The following is a 24,452-nucleotide window of genomic DNA, read 5'->3' on the forward strand; positions in this document are numbered from 1 at the left end:
TTCTTGCTGTAAAGACACCTTTCTTATTATAAATAATATTCTTTGCCTCGTTGCCATTTTTATCTTAAAGTCTATTTTGTATGAAAAAAGTATTGCTCCTCCTGATTTTTCTGGGTTACCATTTTCTTGAAATGTTGTTTTCTTTCCTTCTCAGTGTACTGTGCCTTTAAGGTTAAAGTGAGTCTCTTTAAGGCAACATGGCCATTCTGCCATTCTGTGTCTTTTAACTGGAAAATTCAGTCTATACATTTAAAGTATTTATTGATAGGTAAGGACTTACTGTTGCCACTTTGTTAATTGCTTCATGGTATTCTGTGGGTCTGTTCCTTTTTTCTTGCCTTGCTGTTTATTTTTATATTTTAATGTCTTTTGGTATCTGTAAGCTTTCACTTCATATCTTCAGCATATTTTTTTTGTGTAATTACTAAAGGGTTTTCCCTTGTGGCTACCATGACACATAAAATATCTTAAGGGGTGCCTGGGTGGCTCAGTCGTTTAAGCTTCTGACTTCGGCTCAGGTCACGATCTCATGGTTTGTGAGATCAAGCCCCACTTCGGGCTCTGTGCTGACAGCTCAGAGCTTGGAGCCTGCTTCGGATGCTGTGTCTCCCTCTCTCTCTGCCCCTCTGCCACTCATGCTCTGTCTGTCTCTCTCAAAAATAAATAAACATTAAAAAAATTTTTTTAAATATCTTAAAATGCTGCATTTTATTTTTTATTTTATTTTTATTAATTTTATTTCATTTTAGGTTTATTTATTTATTTTCAGGGGGTGGAGGGGCAGAATGAGAAGGAGAGCATCCCAAGCAGGCTCCATGTCATTAGCACGGAGCCCCACAAGAGTGAGATCATGACCTGAGCTGAAGCCAAGAGTTGGACACTTAATTGACTGAGCCACCCAGGTGCCCCTAAAGTGCAGTATTTTAAACTGATAACAGCTTGGCTTCAATAGAATTCATAAACTTTACACTTTCAGTTCCTCTCCCCCTCACATTTAAGGTTATTATATTGTTGTTATAATTTACATGTAATTTATGTTGTATAACTAATAACAGATTATTGTAGTTATGGTTATTTTTACTATTTTTTTAACTTTTAAAGTAGAATTCTAAGTGAATTATGCCCCACTGTTACCATATTGCAGAATCTATGAGTTTATATTTGTCATTATTGGTGAGATTTACATTACCTTTTTATGAAGTTAATTAGCATTCTTTTACTTCCAGTCCAAGAACTCCCTTTAGCATTTCTTAAAAGGCAGGTCTGATGATAATCAAGTCCCACAGCTTTTGTTTGTTTGGGAAAGTCTTTAATCCCTCCTTTGTTTCTTAAGGGGAGCTTCATCAGGTATAGAATTCTTGGTTGACCGTTATTTTCTTTCAGTATTTTGACTATATCATCCCATTTAATCCTGGCCTGAAAAGTGCTATTTAAAAATCTGCCAATCATTTTTTGGCGGTCCTCTTATATATACAACCTCTCTTTTCTCTCGCTGCTCTTAAAATTCTTTGTCTTTAAATTTTGACAATTTAATTGTAATGCATCTTGGTGTAGCCCTATTTTGGCTGAACTTTTCTGGGATCTATGGGACCTCATGGTTTTCAATGGCCATCTCTTTCCTCAGGTTTGGGAAGTTTCTAGCCATTGGTGCTTTAAATATACTTTCTGTCCCTTCTCTTTCCTTTCTTATTCTGGAATTCCCATAACACAAATATCATTTCCTTTTATTGTGTCCCATAACCCCCATAAGCATTCTTCACTCTTATTCATTCTCTTTCCTTTTGGTTCTCTGACTGTAATTTCCAATGCTCTACCCTCCCAATCACTGATTCTTTATTCTTCATGGTCAAATCTACTTTTGAAACTCTCTATTAAATTCTTCAGTTATTGTATCTTTCCAGTTTGGATTTTTGTTTGGTTTTTGTTCATTTGGGTTTTGGTTTTGATGATTGCTATTTCCTTGTCATGTCAGACTTTTTTTGTTTGCATTGCTTTCCTAATTTTGTTTAGTTGTCTGTCTGTTTTCTTCTAGTTTACTGTACTCCCTTAAAAGGGTTATTCTGAATTCTTTATCAGATTGGTCATAGATCTTCATTTCTTTAGGGTTAGTTATTGGAGCTTCATTAGTTTCTGTTAGTGGTGTCATATTTATCTGATTTTTTTGTGTGTGTGATCCTTGATTTCTTATGTTGGTATCTATGCATTTGAGTAATTGAGCTTTTCCAGACTTTGTAGGTTTGCTCTGCAGAGACAGTTTTAACCAGTCAGCTCAGTCTCTTTCGGGGTTGTCTCCTGGTAATGTCTTTGGGCAGGTAGGGCCTTCTATTGTGGCCTGTTTTGGGGTGAAACACCTATTCAAGCTCTGAGGTTGGGAATGAGGGGTTGTGCCACTGGCTGAGAATAGTTGGATAGGACTATTGGCTTGGTTCCCTACCTAAATGACGCTGTAATATGGGCTCCACAGTGCCTTGATTCTCTGGTGAGGCTTTCTAGATGGTTGGTACTGATACTATATTCATTAATAGTGGGGCTATGACAGGGACCCTAGCAAGGACCCAGGAACTGTGCAGCTTGTTGTTTGGGGACCTGAATCAGGCCGGAGTGTACATTGCATGCTCTGGTTAGGTAAAGTCATCAGTTTTCCTCTGCAGATGGGGGAACCCACAGGCTGTGCTCTCTATTCAGATGCCACTATATGTAAGGCTATTGGTGGGTTATGCAGCTTTCCATGTGCTCTAGTTAGACCCCTGGTCAGATAGGCTATAGGTTGCATTTAGCAATGAGTAGGGCTAAAAATTAGATTCTCTGCTTGAGCACAGCAGGAGAAGCAGCTGTACAGCCAATAAAGCTCTTTGTTTGTTGTCTTAACTCATGCTGTCCCACATCTCATGTTCCCTGACCAAACAGGGCCACTGGCTTTGTTCTGAAAGCTGTTTGTTCTCTCTGCCCATCTGTCAGCTCCAGTGATGCTGGACTACACAGCTTCCAGGAGTTGGTCAGCTGGGGCTGAGACACTCTCTACAGTGAGAAGGGCTATGTCTGAGCTCCCTGCCAAGGCAGGAGGGGAGGGGTCATTCCAGCTACTTTCAGTTTCCCAAATAGGCGCTCAGGTTGTGAGGGGCTAGGGGCTACCTCAGGCATAGCTATGAATGAATCCCCCTGCTTTTGCGTAGCATGGGAACACTCCACACCTAGTCCTGGCTTTGCTCTGGGGTATTCCGCACAGCCCTTGTACCTCTTGGCTCAAGTGCCACTGGACCTCGCTGCTTCTGGGAATTGTCACCAATCCTTTTGGCCCGATGGAGCTAGAGGACACCCCACAGTGGATGAGACTACGATTTACTTCTTTGCCTGGGTATGGGCGTACTGGGCTTTAGAGCTGGCAAAACTCCTTGCTTAAGAATCTGAATCAGGCACATCTGCACCTACCAAATTCACTGATCCGTGCGTGCCCCCAGCTTGTTTCTACAGATGAGCAAACCTGCTATATACTATTTGGACACTGCATGTATGAACTTGGTCTGCCACAATCCATGTCCTAGTTGTTGCAACTCCCTGCCTCCTTTATCTGACACAGATTCCCAGTGGTTGAGCCTCACAGATTCCCCTGCAGTCCCCATGGTACGGATCAGAATAGGGACTCCCACAAAGCGGCCTACAGTTCTAAAAGGGGTGCTGGATATCCTCTTGGGTTCTCTTTTCCTACAGAAGGAACCAGAGGCTCAGGGGAGACTTTGTGCATTATTGTGCTGGCTGGGAGTAGGGCAGTGTGGTCACCCCATAGCTTCTTTTTTTTTTACCCTCCAAATGCAGTCTGTCTTGATCTTTGTGGTGCAGGGGTAGTGCTTCAGCTTCACTCCCATGTGCCAGGACTCTCTGAGTGGTGTCTGGTTGTTGAGTAGTTCTTGCTTGTTCTTGTGAGGGAGAGCTAAATTAGGAACATCCTATGTTGCTGTCTTTGTGACTGAGGGCAAATATCCCTCTTTTCATGGTTGTTGCCAGGACTTGTACTTGTTAGAAGTGTTCAAAATATGTAGACTAACAGTACTACAGAAGCAAAGTGCTTTTCCTCTCTTACAAGGTTTATTTTACATTCCATCACAGGCAGTAAGTTTGGAGTCTTAAGGTCTGCTGTTTAAATTTAGTCAATCCTTGAGTTCCAAGAACTCTAATCCTTGAGTGGATTGTTAAATTTGTATTTAAGAGGGAATTGCATTTCTCTAAGAATATCAGCTGGCAGCTATAAAGAATTCACAATGAAAAAGATCACTTTTCTCATAAATTGCCCTTAGAAAATATGTTGTGTTTAGACACGTATGGCACTATTCCTATTGACTTTATTTTTTTTTTAATTTTTTAAATTTTTTTTTTTTATTTCTGGGAATGAGAGAGAGAGAGAGAGACAGCGTGAGCAGGGAAGGGTCAGAGAGAGAGGGAGACACAGAATTAGAAGCAGGCTCTAGGCTCTGAGCTAGCTGTCAGCACAGAGCCCGACACAGGGCTCAAACCCACGAACTGTGAGATCATGATCTGAGCTGAAGTCATGCTCAACCAACTGAGCCACCCAGGCGCCCCTCCTATTGACTATTTAAAAAAATAAAAAGTGGTAGAAAACTCAAAAACTCACAATTAACAATCAAAATAATTAAAGAATTGCCCAAAGCATTGCCTTTCAGAAGTCTCTTCCCCACCCCCCAACTCCCCCCAAAATACAACAGTTAAAATCTTGCCTTGGCCTGTCAGCCCTCTACAGCCTTGCCTGGAAGCTTCTCTGACACGTTTCCTGTTCCCTGCCCCTTTTTCCCCTTCACTAAGCTGCTTTCCCCTTCCTCACTGACCTCCCAGCTGACCTTCTGACTTCTCCCAGGTAGGTTCCTCTTTCTGAAACATGCTTCCCCCAATACTTTTCTAAATGTCTTCCTTACTGCACTGGGCCTCTATTTAAATTTTACCCCTAGAACATTTCTGGATATCTGTTTTCTGTTCTATATTCTCTGCATTATTTTTCTTAAATAATTTTTATTTTTCACATAAAACTACTGGAGTTTCTTTTTGTTTTTTAATTTTTTTTTTTTTGTTTTAGTTATTTCCGAGATAGAGAGAGAGACAGCATGAGCAGGGGAGGGTCAGAGAGAGAGGGAGACACAGAATCCGAAACAGGCTACAGGCTCTGACCTGGCTGTCAGCACAGAACCTGACGTGGGGCTCGAACCCATGAACTGTGAGATCATGACCTGAGCTGAAGTCAGATGCGACTGAGCCACCCAGGCACCCCTGGAGATTTTTTCTTTTAATCCCTCCTCCTCTCCTTCTTCTTTTTCTTTTCCTTTTCCCCCTCTTCCACCTCTTCTTTTTTTTTTTTTTTTTTTTAAGTTTCTGTCTCTTCCAAGAGATGGGAAGCTCCAAGAGATCTGGGATTTTTTGTTGTTGACTCCTGCATCTTTGGTCTCTGGAACAGGGTGCACAGCTACTCTGTGTAGACACTTTCTTTTTGCAACATCATACCCCCATCCCCCTCCTTATGTTTACACTCCTTTTTAAGATTTTCTGAAGACTCAGTTGGCCATAATCTAACAAATAGCCTAAATTAAACTAGCCATTTCCAACCTTTTTACATCAGAGCATATGAGTATGCTCTGTATGTATGATGTGTGAGAAATAATATGTGTCAATACAGTAGTGTTCCACAGACAGCACTGGAGAAATGGGAAGGGATTTAGAGCTTGGTGAAAATTTTATTTCCTTTGTTGTGTAAAATTATAATACAATATCATTGTAAAATATTAGAAATAATATTAAAAATTAAATTTATTCTGAAGCCTCCAAAATAAAATCTTTATTTAAAAAATTACAGCCGTAGTACTTCACAAGGCACCTGTAACCCACTTGTTGTACACAATGATAGGTTTGTCAAGAAACTCTCAAGACTGAAGTGAAATTTGGTTTGGTTTGGTTTAGGAGATTATATACTGTAGGCTTGTCAGTGTCTTTGGTAAAATAGCTAAATATTTTCAAAAGAAATAGAAATCAAAATAAACCCCTAGCCATGTCATTGTAAAAGTGCAGTACAGATGCTATCTAGCAGATCATGGATTTTTCTTTCTCCTTGGACAGTCTCTGATAGAAGTGTGGGCTAAAACCACATTTTACTAAGATCAGCACTCACTCCATTTTCTCCTACTCATTAGCACTGTGACCATAGGAAGGTAATTTAACCTCTCTGAGTGCTTTCATTTACCTATGAAGGCAAGTGTTAATCTTTTGATCGAGAATCAACAATAGAGGGGTGCCTGTGTGGCTCATTCGGTTAAGCGGTTAACCATTAAGTGTGTGACTTGATTTTGGCTCAGATCATGATCTCAGGGTTTGTGGGATCCAGTCTGGAGTGCAAATCTACACTGACAGTGTGGAGCTGCTTGGGAGTCTCTACCTCTCCTCCTCTCTCTGCCCCTCCCCCACTTACACTCTCTCTTTCTCTCAAAAATAAATAAATGAACTTTTAAAAAATCAACAGAAATATTTAAAAGAAGTAGGAGGATAGGAAGGGCTCCTGGCCTCCACACTTATCAAAGGAAGAGCACAATTTCTCCTTCAGTATAACAAAAGAAATAATGATGCCAACAACACATAAAAATTGCAAAAGCCCTTCCGCAAGCTTAATATTATTTCCAGTGGACCCAAAAATCTTGGGGGGTAACATATCAAACTTTTGAGAGAACTTGGCATTGGGAGCAAACTAAGCCAGCCCCCAGTTCCCCACACACATCAGTTCATAATGTGAGAGTTGCCGATTCTGTCTTTCCCCCAAGTGGTGAGAAATAGAAAACAACTCAAGATTTCATTTCACTTGCCTTACAATAGGTTGTTCAGCCATAAAATGCTGAAAAACAGTAAGCACGTGGCTGTTCAGAGATAGTTTTCTCTTCACTTTCAGTGCTGGCTGCCTTCTCTGTGTTTGGGAGTGTGGAACTTCAAAAGATCTCGTCCCTGTACTCAAGTATCAGTACTTTGAAATCTAAGCCAGTTTTCTGTACACTTTCCACAATCAAGAGCAAACACACTTTGGCACAGATATCAACACTTAAAATTTAGGCTTTAGGTCTATTGTTTCATCTGAAATGGATCGTATTACATTTTTAAATGTTTCTTCAGATACTATTCTGATCAGAGTTCTGCCTCACACCAATAACATAGTTTCACTGAAAATGTTGATGGTTAATAAAGCTAATTACCTCTCAAAAATTTATCTTCCTTATTTACAAATTTTAAGCATTAGACACCTGCCAAACTCTGCTCCAGATAAGTTAATGTTTTTTTTTTAATTTTTATTTATTTCTAAGAGAGAGAGACAGTGTGAGCAGGGGAGGGTCAGAGAGAGAGAGGGAGATACAGACTCTGAAATAGGCTCCAGGCTCTGAGCTGGCAGTCCGCACAGAGCCCGACGTGGGGCTCGAACCCATGAACCGCGAGATCATGACCTAAGCGAAAGTCGGACGCTTAACCGACTAAGCCACCCAGGCGCCCCCAGATAAGTTAATGTTTAAAACAATAGCAGATCCTGTTACTGCTAAAAATTTCACAACCTTAGAGAAGGCAAACACATGAGGAAATTTTAATTATTATCAGTATGTCAGAATGACAAGAAGAAACAAAAAATGGGAGGAGAAAATAATACCTTCTGTGCTGAAGTTACTCCAGAACACCAAGGCTTTAGCTCAATTTGCCAACATTGCCACTGATTTTTTCATGATGATTCATTCTTCACACTTCATACAATGGAGATGGCACACCGTACACTTTGTCTCCAGATGGTCGTGTGCAGAGAGGGCAAGCTTCATGGCCTGAGTGCTCACGTGGTTCTGATAGAGTGAGAAGGGGTCCACGGTGAAGTGTAGGAGCTACAGTTTTTGATTTTCAAAAAACTTATTCAGTGATTTAATAAATCTTTGTCTTTCTAGGTGCCCTAGCCAAAATTTCACCTCTTTCATCGCCCTGTACCTCACCTCCCCAAGGGACGCCAGCCAGCAGCCCAGTCAGCAAAATTTCTGCAGTGCAGTTTCCAGAATCTGCCAACACGGCTGCCAAACAAGGCCTAGGTTCTCACAGGGCATTAACTTATACTCAGAGTGCCCCTGACCTGTCTCCTCAGATCCTCCCTCCACCTGTTATATGTAGCAGGTAAGGACTTTGTCTTGTTAAGATGGAGTTTAACTCATCAGAAAGTTAATACTACTTTCCTCCTTAGGAGCACTCACCTCCAACCCACATAAGCTATATGGCGGTTGGCCAAGGCAGTTGAGGAAATGTAGAAGATCATGTATTTTATGTTGAGTAGAAAAAAATTTTTGTGGCTTTCTGTTAATAGAAATCTTAGAGTTCATATAGTCCATACAGATAATCTTTGGAGATGATATAAAATAATTAGTTGTATATTTCCTCTGCTTACTGATGGAGAATTCATAAAACATACAGTAAAAATTCATATAAAGTAATTTAATATAATGGGATGTTGTGTTAAAATACTTTAAAAAAATTTTAATGTTTATATTTGAAAGAGAAAGAGAGAGAGTACAAATGGGGGAAGCAGAGAGAGAGGGAGGCATAGACTCCAAAGCAGCCTCCTGTGCTGTGCTGATAGCTCAGAGCCTGACACGGCGTTCAAACCCACGCCACAAGATCATGACCTGAGCTGAAGTCAGATGCTCAACCAATGGAGCCACCCAGGTGCCCCATGTGTTGGAATATTTTTATATCCAGGGAGGATTTTATATTGATTTTTAGGGTATTTTATGTGTGCAATTCCCACTTTGAAAATGTGCAGATAACACATGACACATTATGGTTGGACTCAAATGGGTCTCTGACTGCAATTAAGCAATCAGTTTGTACTGCTTTATCATTTTTAAATAGAATTGGAAATAGGAAGTGATGTCTTGTCACAGAGGATAAGAAAAAAGGCCTAGTATAGCAAGAGTAGTTATTTTTCCAACATTGTCATGAAAAGCAAATACCTCTTCTTACTGATAACTGTATTACTGTTATGAAAAGCTTCAACTTGAAGAGCTGGTTTTAAAGCATTACAGTATTCTTTTAACTAGAAGAGTTGAGTGTTTTTAAAGTAAGTATAATCATGAGAGTGTCTTGAACAAAATGCTATTTCTTTTCTAAGGTTAATGAGGATAACCATTTGCATAAATATGTTACATATTGATTGTTTAATATCACCTGGTGGTTCACGGACCTAGACTTAATTATTATATTCATTTTAAGCTTCACAGATTTCATTTTCTGATTATTTATTCAAAAACTCTATATTACTTCTTTTCTCTTTACAAATATTTTTAAAGGGAAAATCATTTTTGTTAGTTTCTTGGTCCAGGGTCAGAGTAAAAAGTTATTTTATCATCCAAAAGTCTCTGTGTTATCCTCTCTATGACAGCGTTTTTAATGAAATAATTTCCTGGAATATTAATCCCATCCCCCCATCCCACACATACACATACACATAAACAAAGTGTGATCTGTGGTAAAACAGGCCTATCATATTTCCCTCAGTGACTCACAACACACATCACTTTATTAAAAGCTCTGAGAAGTCCTGCAAAAAGAAACCTCTTGATTTTTGTCTCATCTAGCATTTTCTGAATTTATCTGACCACAGAACCAATTTCTTTAGGTGAACATACAGTAATTTCCCATGGAGCTAGTGTTTGATGGAACATCCTTAAGAAACATGTTTTTTTGGTGTGCATCCTACGCCAAGATGAAGCTCAGTGGAGTAATCAGCATCAAGGACATCTGCTTCTAACATTTCTAGGAAGACTCTCCCACTGCAGGCTTCAGACTTGTGGGAAATAAGTTGCCTAAAGAAAGCAGAGATGTTCTGAAGAGATCTACCACTTACATAGCTGTTCTCATCACGGTCTATTTTTTGTAGACTTAGCAAGAAGAATGTAATGGGATTTTTATAAAAGAAGTTTTGGAGAAAAACAAGAGAATTTCACTGCCTGCTTGTTCAGTAATGTTTATAAATCCAGTAGTGTGTCTTTTATTTGTTTGGGCTTTATAAATCTGTAATTCAAACCATGTTCTATTATTGCCTTCAAGGCAGCCACCCATGTAGGCACAGAGAGCTTCAGAAACACACGACTAATTATTGTGGTTTCCCCTGCTGAACTCGAAGGGTTTGGCATTGAATCCCAGTCTTTTGGCTGCTGTAATGTCTATGCAAGAAGCTGGTTTTTTGGCATGGGAGATGGTATATTTGGACTACTAATTTAAGTGTTCCTTTTAAGTATTATCTTGTAATGAAAATTCTTAAAACTAATAAACCCTGCATCCACCAAGCATCACCCAAGAATGTAAGCCCATCATTTGTGTCTGTTGTTTTTCTCTTTGTTCCAGTCATTTTCTTTTGATTCCGTAAATCAAAGTGATGGGATTTCATAATTAGAAATTATTACGCATGTGACGCTTTTCCACTTACGTTTAAGGCTTGAAAATAAATTTACTTAGGATGAGAATATTCTCTGACTGGAAAACGCTTATCTCTACAACACATATCTAAGCACAATTCAGGGAAAATAAAAGTGATGAGACATTTAATATATTAAATTATGAACCAGTTCATTTCTTTTCCTTTTAGAGTGAATAATCTGTGGTTAAATAGCAAACAAAAACTGTTTGCGACCCTTTGTAGTATCAGGCAGAAGAAAAGAACCCAGAAGCAAAAGGCAGAATTCAAATCTAACCATAGATTTCTGAACAAGATAAGTGAGAGAAGAAACTTGCCTAGCCATTTGTGGGGTTGCTTTTTAATTAATAAAACAGTCAAAACTGTTGAGAAAAGAAAAATATCCTACATCCTCCAATGTCCTCTCTTAAAGAGCCCAATCTCTTAAGTACTTTCCTTTTTCTGGGTTACTCACAACATACCCCCTTGGCCTGTTTTTCTCAACTAGCATTCTGTGCCAGTCAATTTTACATTCACTCTTCATCAAAATGTATCTCTATTTCGTTCATTTCTTTAGGGCCTTAACAGTGACTAGTCGGTCTTTAAAAAGGAATTAATGTATATTTTGTGGCAAAAATTCATATACTAGCATTCTGTTTTCACATATGCAATCTTTTCTTAAAGGACTCTTTGGGTATAAAATGTCTCTTAACTCATAGAAGTAAATCTAATTACAAAGCTTTTAAGCAGGTACAAAGGAATCCATTGGGAAAGGTATTTTTTAACTAAATACAAATCAGCACCTCCAAAATCACTACTCTAAATAGGTAGCAGACTATCCCAGGATTCTCTAAATAATGTAACAATTTTGCCAGTGGTTTCACCTCAACTATGGTGAAACCATACAGTCCTCTATACTATAAAGGAAGATGAGAGTTGAGTGAAGTTTCTGATCGTTTGTATTGATGACATTCTCACAAAAAAGAAACAGTGTATCAGCATCCATATATAAAGCAAAATGAGGTTTTCTATCAAATAAGTGGAAGGTAGAGAGATTTGATTATTATCTCTCTTCATATACACATAGGTGGTGTATGCCTGTGGTTTTTTGGAAAGAAAGAATAATCTTATAGTTGTCCCAATTTTTTTCAGCTGTGGCCGGCCATATCCCCAAGGGACTCCTGCTTCTGTGGAAAGAAGCAGTGCAGCCATTCGGACACCAGGCAGAACAGGTAGTTCTTTGTTTGGATTTCTGTTCCTCAAAATGGAAGTCACTTTACTGTTTTTTTTCCCTTCTGATCAAAAAGGTAACATATGTTCCTGATTTTTTAGACGACAAAATAAAAAAGATAAGGAAAACAAAATAATCCATAGTCCTACTACCTAAGAGTTAATCATGGGTAAAATTTTGATGCAAAGCAGTTCAAAATGGTTTTCAATATCTATACACAAATCTATATGTTTTTAAATTAGAAGTCATTTTATAAAATCCATAGAATTATATAGAAATGTCATTTTATCTGGGACACTTAAGGGCCATCCATTTTAGGGAACTCTCTGGAGTTCCACATTACAGACTCAGAAAGGACTCTGTTTATAGTTCACTATAAGCTTGCAAAAATGCTTTTCTTGAGGCAATGTTATGGAGAGGTTAAAAGAACACAGGCATTCGAGCCTGGTTTTATTCTTATTTGACTGCCCGCTAACTTGTAATCTCTGTGACTCAGTTCCTTCATCTGTAGGTGGGGATAAGAACAGTACCAGGCACCTGGGTGGCTCAGTCGGTTGGACATCCGACTTTGGCTCAGGTCATGATCTCGAGTTCTTGGGTTTGAGCCCCGCATTGGGCTCTGTGCTGGAGCCTCTTTCGGATTCTGTGTCTCCCTCTCTCTCTGACCCTCCCCTGCTCACGCTGTCTCTCTCTCTCTCTCTCTCTCTCAGAAATAAATAAAACATTAAAAAAAAAAAAACAGTACCTATCAAACAGGATTGTTGTGAGAATTAAATTACTTTAAAAATGTAACAAAAACACTAGTTCAAAAAGATATATGCACTCTTATGTTTACCGCAGCATTATTTACAATACCCAAGATAATGGAAGCAACCTAACACATGAGAGAATATTACTCAGCCACAAAAAAGAATGAAATCTTGCCATTCGTGACAACATGGGTGGACCTAGAGGGTATTGTGCTAAGTGAAATAAGTCAGCTAGAGAAAGACAAATAATATATTATTTCATTTATATGTAGAAACTAAAAAACCAAGCAAACAGAAACAAATTTATAACTACAGAGAACAAATGTAGTTGCCAGAATGGAGGAGAGGAAGGGGAATTAAGAAGTACAGACTACCAGTTATAACATAAATAAGTCATGAGAATGAAAAGTAGAGCTAAGGGAATATTGTCAATACTATCATAATAACTATATGGTAACTACACTTAGGGTAAGCATTGCATAATGTATATAATTGTTGAATCATTATGTTGTACACCTGACACTGATGTACTGTTTTATGTCAACTATACTTCAATTTTTTAAAAATCATATAAAATACTTATAGTATCTGGATCACTGTACGTAATGTAAACAGTGACCCACTGCTGCCATTACTACAGTAATTATTATTTTATTTTTATTGATGCAGCTCTAGGGACCTGCTTTTGTTAATGCTGAAGATTCACGAGGTAGAAAAAAATGGCTTCTCTGAACTTTAGAGTTTAGGGTAATAAAGATATGTAAGAATGGTTCCTGATTATCTGCTTCAACAGATATGTCAAGGGACATAGGCCAGAAAAATTCAAAAGGAGAATTCTTGGTGATACTGTTTGTGGCATTCTGAAGACTCAGAATATCCCCTCCTTATGTCTTTGATATTCTTTGACTCTACTGAGTCTGATAGAATATGAGTAGTAATTCCCTATCACCTTTGTGGTCTCGTGTAGAGCTATGGCCTTTGAGTGTTCTTCATTTTTTTCTACAAATTCTGAGCTTGAAACTTGTCAATTGTACTTTCATGCTGTGTCTAATTCTAACATAGAACAAACAGCATTAGAAAGATGGAAGAAAGGCGGGTCCTTGGAAAAGTCTTATACTCCTAGTTACAATAGGCTACCTAACAAAAGCCATTCTTCACTAACAACTTCAGAAAAATGTATGTGAATGTATGAGGGCATACCACAATCCTAGAATATCTGCATCTGAGAAAGGAGAACAAAGTTAGAGAAAATACTTTTCCTGACTGCAAGACATAAAACTACAGTAATCAAGATACTGTGGTGTAGGGATAAGAATCAGCAAATAGGTCAGATAGAATAGAACAGAAAGCCCCAAAGTAGACCCATGTCTACATCGTCATTGAATTTTCAACAGAGATGCCAGCATATTCCAATAAGATTGGAAAAAAATGAATTTCACCCCCTACTTCACGCCGTGTGAAATATGGTCCTGCGGTAGAGCATAAACCTAAATGTAAAAGCTGAAACAATAAAGGTTCTGAAAGAAGAAAGCAAAGATTCCATAGGGATCTCAACAATAACCATAAAAGAAAAAAAAAAAAAAAGCTAGGATTTATCACAAGTAAAGAACATAGGAAATAGGATCAGATTTCATGAGTTCAAATTCATGTGGCAGAATTTACCGGCTGTGCGCCTTAAGCAGTTTACTTATCCTTCTGTGACCCCATTTCCTTTCTGCAAAGTAGGGATAGCTGTAATGCAGTGATGTGCTGTAACATCTGCTTCATAGGATTGTGTAGATTTAAAGGTGTTAGTACAAATAAGGCGCTTTCAGTGCTATCCAGTACATGGCACTTGCACAATAAACTTCATTCAGGCACTTATTCAGCCATGAGAAGCTTCTTTTGAAGTCTTTGCCCTAGAAGCATGTTGTACAGACTCTTCATATTACGTGATTGGGCCGCCGTTAGCATAGTTTAGTGCTGAATGAAATAGAGACAGTAGAAGGAGGCAGCTGAGGAAGAAAGCCACAGATTCCTATGGAGGTTGCATACAGAAGATCTCCCCAGCCCTTAAGCACATGCCCTGTGCCATATCCCACAGACACAGACCACTTTGTTCTCAGACATCAACTTAACTTCTCCTACCCATGTGCCTATTCTGGAGTTAGTGTTTTTGTCAGCTACTTGGTGGTTTAGTGTGTTGGCTGATGCATAAAGGAAAAAGAAATATAAAGTTACAGGATTTTTAAAAACTATAAACTGCTAATCTAAGTATTATTACTGAGGAATTATTTAGCATCATATAAACCACGGGTCATAATTCTATCTGTTTGCTTGGGTTAAAAAATGGTTACTTTTCTTCACTTACATTCTTGGTGTGTAAGCTCATGAAAGCATTTCCCTACTCATGTAGGAATATTCACTCACATGGGACCTCTTTTTCCATTTGTAAGTTTCATCATAATCTGTTCTCTTTTAATTGCAGATGACACTACTCAAGTTACCTCTGATTATGAAACCAATAACAACAGCGATAGCAGTGATATTGTTCAGAATGAAGATGAGACTGAGGGCCCGAGAGAGCCTCTAAGGAAAGCTTCAGCTTGTGGCACCTACACATCTGAGACCATGATATTCCTGGTATCCCCATATCACTGTGCTCATTCATTTACTTGAGGAATTGCCTTCTATTATAGAAATTGACTTAGAAATAGATCCCTGAGTCATTAGATTTACAAATATATCTCTTTTGGATCACACATGTGTTATAACCATACCTGTGTGTATCAGTATAATTTTTCCTTATCCAAGTCATCGATCTCTTAATGATTCTATTATTTAGTGATTAAAAACATAAGTATTTATGTCCACAAGTGATTACAGATATTTCTTAATCCTAGAATCTAAAAGTATAAATCTAAAAGTGCATAGGAAAAATTATTTCATCCAATAAAACAATATTTTATAAAAAATATCAGTAAAAGTGAAATACGTTAGTTGTCTTAGGGCTTCTACTGTTTTGTCCTAGTACCTCCTTTATTTGGAAAGCATGCCAATATTTATTTTGCTTACTGTATTAACCTAAGTTTATACTGACACTTGCTACCCAATAAAATATCCTTTAGTGATGACTGGCTTTGGGTGTTTATAGAGATCCGTTTAAAGAGGATAAAAGCATACATTTGAGTCAGATTAATTTAGGGAGGCAGCAAATAGTAGAAAATAGTTCACTGTCATATGATTATCAGTTGTTGCTCTTTTCATTTTTCTTTTACCTGAGTTACCATTTATACTTTTAATTTAAAGAGATTGTCAGATAATGTAATTTGTATGTTTCCTAATCTTCAGTATCAATATTTTTTATTTTTATTTTTTGGTAAATGTACTCTTAAGAATATCCTCATTAGAACCAATTGTAAAATGTCTTTACATTACTTTAGTGCAGGTTCCTTTGGAAACCTTACGTCACACAAATTTAATAAAAAGAGTGAAAAATGTGGCAGTTATAGGATTAATGCTGATTTTGAAACAAAAATATAAATTTGGCCAAGTAGGGTAGGGGGTGATTGACTCCTCCCCCGCTTAAGTGTTTCATTTGAAAGTCTGGTATAAACGAGGAACCGTCCCAGAAAAATGTACATATACATCTAAGGAGATAAATTTACTTACAATTTCAGAGCATCCTAAAGTCCTTCAGTCTTTATTGAAGAATACCACAGTAGGTGAAAAGCAGTTAACTCAGCAAAGAAACAACCATTTTTTTCTGTAGCATATATGAACCAGGAATTGGCAGGCACCTAATATATAAAATTCATGGTATGAAACAGCATGAGGACTTTTTCTCCTTACTTTGGGACCAGTGCCTTGTTCATCTTGATTTTTTATTAACATCATTCATTCACCCTGAAGTTTTAAGTCATTTATTTTTGTAAAATTAGTTGTTGGATTAAATAAGCACAAATTGCTTTGTAGAAAAACATTGCATGTTCTTAAACTATTTTCTTCTTCATTATAGGACAAACCAATTCTTGCTCCTGAACCTCTTGTCATGGATAACTTGGACTCAATTATGGAGCAGCTAAATACTTGGAATTTTCCAATTTTTGATTTGATGGAAAAAATAGGAAGAAAATGTGGCCGTATTCTTAGTCAGGTAAGGAATGCATTCATACATGTGATTTTAAATGTAGAAAAAAACTTCCTTGGTTGGTTAAAGCTCTGTACATGCTTGACACTGGTGGTAGATTTCAGGTGGAGAAAGGAAATTTTCGTACCTCACATTCTTTAGATTCCTTGGTGGTGGGTTAACAAAAAAAAAATGGAATTTCAAATGAGTGGAATACCATATTGTGCAATTAAAATATGTAGTTTTTAAGACAGAATGGAAGGGAATGGGAATATATAAGCAAGATGGAGAAGTAAATCTGAAATTTATAAAATTCAACAAAAGAAAACCTGATACAAGCCCTCAAAATAAGAAAGCTGCCTAATTATAAACAGTAATTTATTGTCTGTAATTTTGACAATAAAATTGTTCTATTTTAAAAATTGTTTTGAATATTACAGTGTTTAGGTCTTACCAAAAGTAAGATATTATGCAGAAACGCATTTCCTTCCATTGCTGTGAGAAACCTATCAAACAGAGTTTTCTGTTTTAATATAGAGGACACCTTTAAGTATCACAAGAAAGAAACTATGAACTATTACTACTTAAAACTTTTAGTATATTTTCCTTAAGCTAGATGACTTTCCCACATTAATACACATATATATATGTGTATATATATATATATTTGTGTCCCTGAAGGAGAAAGAAAACACAGAAATTAAGAATTTGAATATGATTGTTCTCAATAAATGAAACAAAATGCTGAAATTATTCTATTATCAAAAACCTATCAGAATGCACCCTAAATTAAAGGAGTTAACACAATAATATTTACCAGCTTGTGTAAAATGTTGTAAGTGTGTTTTCATAGATTGACTAAATATCACAGCAGAGATGCTAAGGACCACCAAATTAATATAAGACTTAGAAATCAAGACACAGATTTATTGGAGCCACTAACATTTCCCTGGAAAACACTAAAAGAGAAATCACGTGTCCTACTGATTTCTACCACATCCATCAGAGACAGGCATTTTCAGGCTTCTCAACAAGTATCTAAGTGTAGAGCTTCATGGTGAGGATTCCTGATCCATGAAGGTTCGAATGAAGATGAGCCTTTCCTCTGGTTTTCAGTTCCACAAACACAAAGTACCAGACTAGTGTTCAAGAAGGAAAGTATGTCAGTGCCTTAAAGGAACATAGAGAAATTAGACATATGTCAAAATAATGGCAGTTCAACTTGCTACATACAGACGTGTGCTAAAATGATCGCCTATGAAGCTCAAAATAATTACACGGTCTGTGTACCATGTAGTTGCCTCTACTAGATGCTCTTTTGACCACGAACACTGTGAGGCCCAGGGTGACACCCTGGCACCTTTACTAGGATTTGTTCGTCCCATTTTTTCCCTCTCTTTCCTTCTGCTCATTGCTAAGCAACATCTTTTATGTGAGGTGATCTTGAAGACAACTTGAATGGCAGCGTTTTTATTCAGTCCACCTTAACCTCACACCTCGGGGCTCCTCCTGGGAGGCTTGCTATCCCATTTTCTGAACCCCCTTGCAGAACACACCTCTGAGGGAAGGGTTTTACCTGGAAATATCCCTGGAATGGTGCCACAAGAAGAGGTGGCAGTGGGCCCAGAAGTGTGCTTTCCCATTCACTACAGTGTGTGTTTCCTACGAAGAGAAAATTTTCACATTGTTTGTTATTTGATACGTATGTCACAGACTTCCCCGAACTCTGCAATTGAATCCTCTCAGTAACTTTGATGCAGGTATTCTGTTTAATCTTTGTTTTTCAGAGGGGAAACCTAGGCTTAAAAGAGCATATCCCATTCATCTAGTCACAGTAATATATAGGATATGTGATTTGAGATCCATACTTATTTTTTTTTTACATTTATTTATTTATTTTGAGAGAGAGAAAGAGAGAGACTGAGAGAACACAAACGGGAGGGGCAGAGAGAGAATCCCAAGAACGCTCCACATTGTCAGTGCAGAGCCTGATGCGGGGCTCAAACTCAGGAACCATGAGATCAGAGTATGACCTGATCTGAAATCAAGAGTCAGACACAACTGACTGAGCCACCAAGGCACCCCAGGAAATCCATACTTTTGACCTTCATTTACCTTCAGCTGTTTCTCAGCCCCCTATAAAACACATTCACTTATTCTGAAATAGCTTGAGACGGTGGAAAACTCATTATTATAACAATTGGTTTCTTAGCACCAGTGACCGTGTAGGGAATATTGTACCCGGTACCTAGCTCCCCTTGAATTTCTGGGAGCAAGAGGTGGGAATGTGAAACTTGACCACCTTTACCACAAAATGTTTTGTAAGAGTCCTGGATATGATTACACAACAGGAAAATTAGATGTAATGAACCATTAGATTACAGCAAAAGTCACTAATGTGTTTTTTTTCCCAGTCACCTTTCAAAAATAAATACATAACTACATGATCCTCAGTATGTCACTATTTTATCTTTCTAATTTACAAAGATTGAACTTTGAGAAAATGCACTTTTGTTTTGCTGAGTAGAACTTTATGGGTTTTTTCTTTGATTGGAGCTTATAAGCACAAGATCATGAAATTTTCACTGTGTGAAAGGCATATATATATTTTTTTTTTACCTTAGTAAGACTTTTGGGACAGCTGAAATGAATTAACTTGAACATTCCAAGAAATCACCTTTTGGCTGAAACTACACAGAAAAAGTCTCACTTCAAAAGATTTTTAAAGAGACATATGTGCAATGGAAATGACTTTTCAGTCTCAGTATACTGACTGCCTTTTTGATGATTATCATATTTACTTTAACAAATTTAAAAGGGCATGGTTTCAACTTCAGAAGAGTGCTTACTTTTTCCAGTGACTAGTATTTACCTGGTTAATGGAATCTTTGTGAGTTTAAATTATTGGTGGTTGATTTGTAAGGGCTATCTTAGTGAAAAGTCTCCTATTTTAAAACCATACTCTAAGATATCCTGTTGTCTTAATTTTTCAATTCATCTTTCAAATGTTTAAGAGAGTAATGGTAAACTGTAGTTATTTGCAATCCTAACGACATTGCTTTTCACATACCAATGGTAGGATCTGACAGAGTTTAGAGTACAAAATTTGAAGCCAAAAAAAGCTTGGCTTGGATTTTGGTTCTGATAGTTAAATCCATTAGTATTTATGAGCAAGAACTCATAAACAGACTAAAGCAGTAGTAAAGAAGAGCTAACTTTAAAATAGATAATAACTAGCTTGAAATATTACCAAAACCTTAAACTTCACTTTCTGTTGCATTTTTTTTAATGTTTTTTATTTTTGAGAGAGAGAGAGAGACACAGAGCACAAGCAGGGGAGGGGCAGAGAGAAAGGGAGACACAGAATCTGAAGCAGGCTCCAGGCTCTGAGCCGTCAGCACAGAGCCTGACATGTGGCTCAAACCCACAAACTGTGAGATCATAACCTCAGCTGAAGTCAAACGCTTAACTGGCTGAGCCACCCAGGTGCCCCTTCTGTTGCATTTTTAAAGAGAGGAGATGTAGATGTTATGTAACACACAAAAAAGGTAAAGCTTTAATGTACTTGCCATTCAGAATGGAGAAAAACATACAGAAGTTGATGTACATAGTGTATAATCTTTTCCCAACAGCAGCTACGGGTGATGCTTTTGAAACATAAGTCAAATAAAGTTACTTCCCTGCTCTAATCTCTTCCAGGGACTCCCTACTTAAGAGTAAAAATCTTACAATGGTCAGGCTGGCTGTCAAATGCCAGCACTGCATCCTGCACAATCCCACTCTGCTGTTACCAACTTAAATTCTACTCCTGTCCTCATTCATTCTGTTTTAGCCATGCTGGCCTTCTTGCTCTTTCTTGAGTAAATTGAGCATACCTCAGAGCCTTGGCACAGGGCTTTTTCTCTGTGTGAAAAACTCTTTTCTCAGATATCCATGTACCTCCATCGACATATCCTTCAATTCTTTGCTCAACTGTCACCTTGGATATGTCTGCTCTAACCACCATACTTAAAAAAGCAAATTCCATAGCTTCCCTGTATTCTAAGTCTTCCACCCCTACTCCCATTTTTCTTTTTCCATATTACTTACTATTTTTTGTCATAGGGTATACCATACTTATTATATCTGTTGTTTACTGCCCTCGTCTGCTAGACCATAAACTCCCCGAAGGAAGAGATCTTTGTTTTGTTCACCTGTATATATGTCATATATGCAGAAGATTGTTTGGAACATTGTAGGGACTCCATAGATGTACGTTGAATGAATAACTCTCCTTTTTAATTATGCCAGCCTAAAGAATTAAACTGAGGCAAGCTCAAAATTGTCAAAAATATGAGTTTATTCAGGAATAGCAGAGGCACTGTGATTTAGGATGTGCCAACTATAGCAAGCTATCATTCCTGAGTCCCTTGAGGGCTTGGGGTGGGCTGTATATTTGGGCAGTGAATATAAAAAGGGGATAGTTTAAGTAGAGTCTGTTAAAACTCAAAAACAAATGGGACCAGGTTTGAAAATTCCCCAAGCAGACAAAACCAGTGCAGTCACGCAAACAAGCTCAAGTTCATGCCTCTGGAAACCACAAGTATAATTCCCAAGCGTCATATGAGGCAACTCTTGATCAACTCACTATCATTCCAGTTTTATCACTTTTTTGTACATCAGTCATTTTACAGGAAATCAGCTTGTCAGTCTTTAACTTTTATTTTTCTAAGAGTACATGTGTGAGATTTTTTGTTTTATATCCTCCTGTTTCATTTTAGATAGAAATTCCTTTATAGTTATATAAATATGTATATATGTGTGTATATGTATATATACATATATGATAAACAACGAGCACACAATTAAAGGAATATCATTCAGGGGCACCTGTGTGGCTCAGTTCGTTTAGCATCCATCTCTTGATTTCAGCTCAGGTCATGATCTCATGGTTCTTGGGTTCAAGCCCCACATCACACTCTGTATTGACAGCATGGAGCCAGCTTGGGATTCTCTGTCTCCTCCTCTCTCTTCCCCTCCCCATCTTGCTTGCTGTCTTTCTCTCTCTCTTTCAAAGTAAGCTTCAAAAAGGAATGTCAATGACTTTAAATAGATTTAAAGCCAAATGACAAAAGATAGAAATGTAACTGTAAAACAGTATATCAAAGATTTGGAAGAAATATTTCAAGCCAATTATAAGAAGATATGCAGATAATAAAAATGATGAATAATTCTTTCCTAAAGTCTCCTGAGTTATAATCAACTCTGTGCCTTTGTGATATAAAGTAAGGCCACATAAGATGGTGCTGTACTCCATTCTGCCATGTGAATAACCATTTCTCTCCCCATTACCTTCTGTGCCTTTATCATTTTTTCCTCCATCATTTGCATGTCAAATATGCCAATTACATGCAGAGGTATTCACTGGCTTTGAGTCGCCAAAGCTGTGAATGTAAATGGAAGGAGAATAGATATTTGGAGGAGAAGACACATGAAGAAAAAATTATTTAGATGCTATTTATACTGCAGTAGAATAAATCAATTTTCTCTATATATTTAGTCAAGGTAACTCTTTTCCTCTCTCATAATTCCTTCTCCTTCACTAAGGTACATCTCTGAATCCTTTATCCTCTAGAAATCTTTTTTTATTTTCAATAAAAACTAGTCCAAATTAAAGCTTTTTCTAATTTTTTAGTGCTTATAGCATGCAGTATGCAATGAACAATTTATTAAGTAGTTTGTCTAGTAGTTGATATCACACACAATTGAATGCCTTGATATGTTTCTGCAGTGTATACTATTTGAGTTGGTTGTTTTCTTAGTTGCATATCCCCATCAGATTGAATACTCCTTGTGGTCAGGGACTTCTAGGGCTAGACACACAGTTCCTTAGTACCTACGTGACTTATTGTTCCTAATAAGTGTCTCTACTGGCCATGAATTACTTGATGTTCTGTAAAGCTTTGTGTTTCTGTTTATAGGTATCATACAGACTTTTTGAAGACATGGGCCTCTTTGAAGCTTTCAAAATTCCAGTTAGGGAATTTATGAATTATTTTCATGCTTTGGAGATTGGATACAGGGAAATTCCTTGTGAGTATAAGTTATTTTGTGAAATAATACTTTAAATTATGTCAAATTTGCTGTGAGTAGTGGGATATTGAATCATTAGCAGCTAGCAGAGGATTACACATGGTAAACTTGGTATATGGCCACATGGTATAGTGATTAGGAGATAACCACTTTCAGAATCCTGGCCCCTACACTTATCATCTGTGGAAGACCGTGGGTCTTACTTAACCTCTCCATGCCTCATTTCTCATTCTGTAAAATGGGCATCATGATATCTGCTTCATAGGATTGTTATAAGGATAAAATGAGGTAATAATTCTAAAGGAGTTATAACAGTGCCTTCAACTAGTAAGCCAATTAAGTGTGTGCTCCACAAATAATTAAATGTTAAGTTTATTGCTTATTTTATAATGTACTCCTTTTATTGGGCGAGTTCAACTTTTGTTCTGGAATCTGCAGAGTTAAATCATTAACTCTTAAATGTTCTTGAATATAACAAAAACCACAAAAATCTGGCTAGGGGTTGAGGGTGAGGTGGGTGATCATCTAATTAATAAAATAGACCAAAAAAAGAGAGGCCTGGAAGTGGTTTCAAAGAAATATTTAGAAGTCTTTAAAAAATTAAATAAATGTGAAGACCAAAGGAAGAGTTTCTGAACCAAGTGTTCAAGTTTGTGGACTTTAAATATTGTGAGTATAGTTTATGATTTATAACAATGCAAACTTAGAACAGAGAGATGTTAAATTATCAGTATGGAGCATTGCAGGTATCATCTGAACATGTAATGAAATCATCCTAAATGCTACAAAATATATGGAATGGAAGAAAATGTCCAAAAATCCAGTCAGGGAGATTGTGAAAATGTGCAGAAATCATGTGGTACTTTTAGAAAGTAAATGGCATACAGCAAGAGAAATAGACATCATATATTGGTTGAAGTATGTCTAAGAAACATGTTCAAATCATGTTTTAAGTTTTAAGTTTTAAATTTGCTTTTATACACCTTAGACTTTAGAACCCCGTGTCTTTTTTCTAGTTACAAAGAGCTGAAGTTAAATAAAAATCCTAGGGAGACAGAAAAGGTACAGGTATTTCCAGAAAGAGGTAGTACATTAAGCTAATGATCCATTATTAACATATTATTTTTCAAAATGCCATCTGATTGGAATGAAAATGCAGAGCTGATGGAGTGTGATAGGAGAAGAGACTGAAGAATCGGATCCACAAATGAGATTTGTTGGAGAATATCGGACCAAAATGCAAGCAAAACAGGATAGTGGTGAAGAGCAAAGAGGAACTTAAGAACACTGGTCCCCTTGAGAATGTCTAGCCAATAGGGCCTTGGAAATTGAGAGAGAAATATGAAAAAGGGGTAGTTTGAAAGGATCTCAAGATAAGCCTTGCTTTCTTAGTACCATTTTCCCAGGGCTCACCCTGGTTGGATGCCAGTGATTGACAAAACTGTTACTGATTTTTCAACAGCTTGTCACCAAACTAAATTTACAAATTGCTATATTTCCAAATATATTTTAGTGACATAATCAGCTATAGCCAAGTCCATGGAGTACAAATTGATATAATAACGACTAACTTTTCTCTAGGAAGTATGTCATTAAGTCATAGGGAAAGTTGACTAGTATTCAAGTGTAAAAAGAAGTTTCCAGATTCTAAATTTTATTCTTCATTATTTTTTTTTATTCTGCAAGCAAATAGATTTTTTTTTTAAATAGTGGGCTCTTCATTCCATGTGAAAAGAATTTGTTATAATAAAGCTGCCTGTTCTATTAGGAGTCCCAAACACTTTCCATAAAGGGAATTCACTGATACCTTCTCACAGGAAAGTTTTAGCTTGACTGATG

At 37.3% G+C, this 24,452-nt stretch overlaps 1 protein-coding gene across 1 annotated transcript in view; it reads left to right on the forward strand.

The window, feature by feature from the left end:
• PDE3A (phosphodiesterase 3A) overlaps nt 1-24,452 on the forward strand; it is a 119,281-nt gene that overhangs the window by 76,515 nt on the left and 18,314 nt on the right. The window contains exons 5-9 of the mRNA XM_077771161.1: nt 7,959-8,178; nt 11,606-11,685; nt 14,901-15,055; nt 16,431-16,568; nt 22,502-22,613. Of these exons, the coding sequence (XP_077627287.1) occupies nt 7,959-8,178; nt 11,606-11,685; nt 14,901-15,055; nt 16,431-16,568; nt 22,502-22,613 (705 nt within the window). The remainder of the gene's footprint in view (nt 1-7,958; nt 8,179-11,605; nt 11,686-14,900; nt 15,056-16,430; nt 16,569-22,501; nt 22,614-24,452) is intronic.

Source organism: Crocuta crocuta, unplaced genomic scaffold (genome assembly GCF_008692635.1).
Source record: "Crocuta crocuta isolate KB4526 unplaced genomic scaffold, BGI_CrCroc_1.0 scaffold276, whole genome shotgun sequence".
NCBI classification, from domain to species: Eukaryota; Metazoa; Chordata; class Mammalia; order Carnivora; family Hyaenidae; genus Crocuta; species Crocuta crocuta.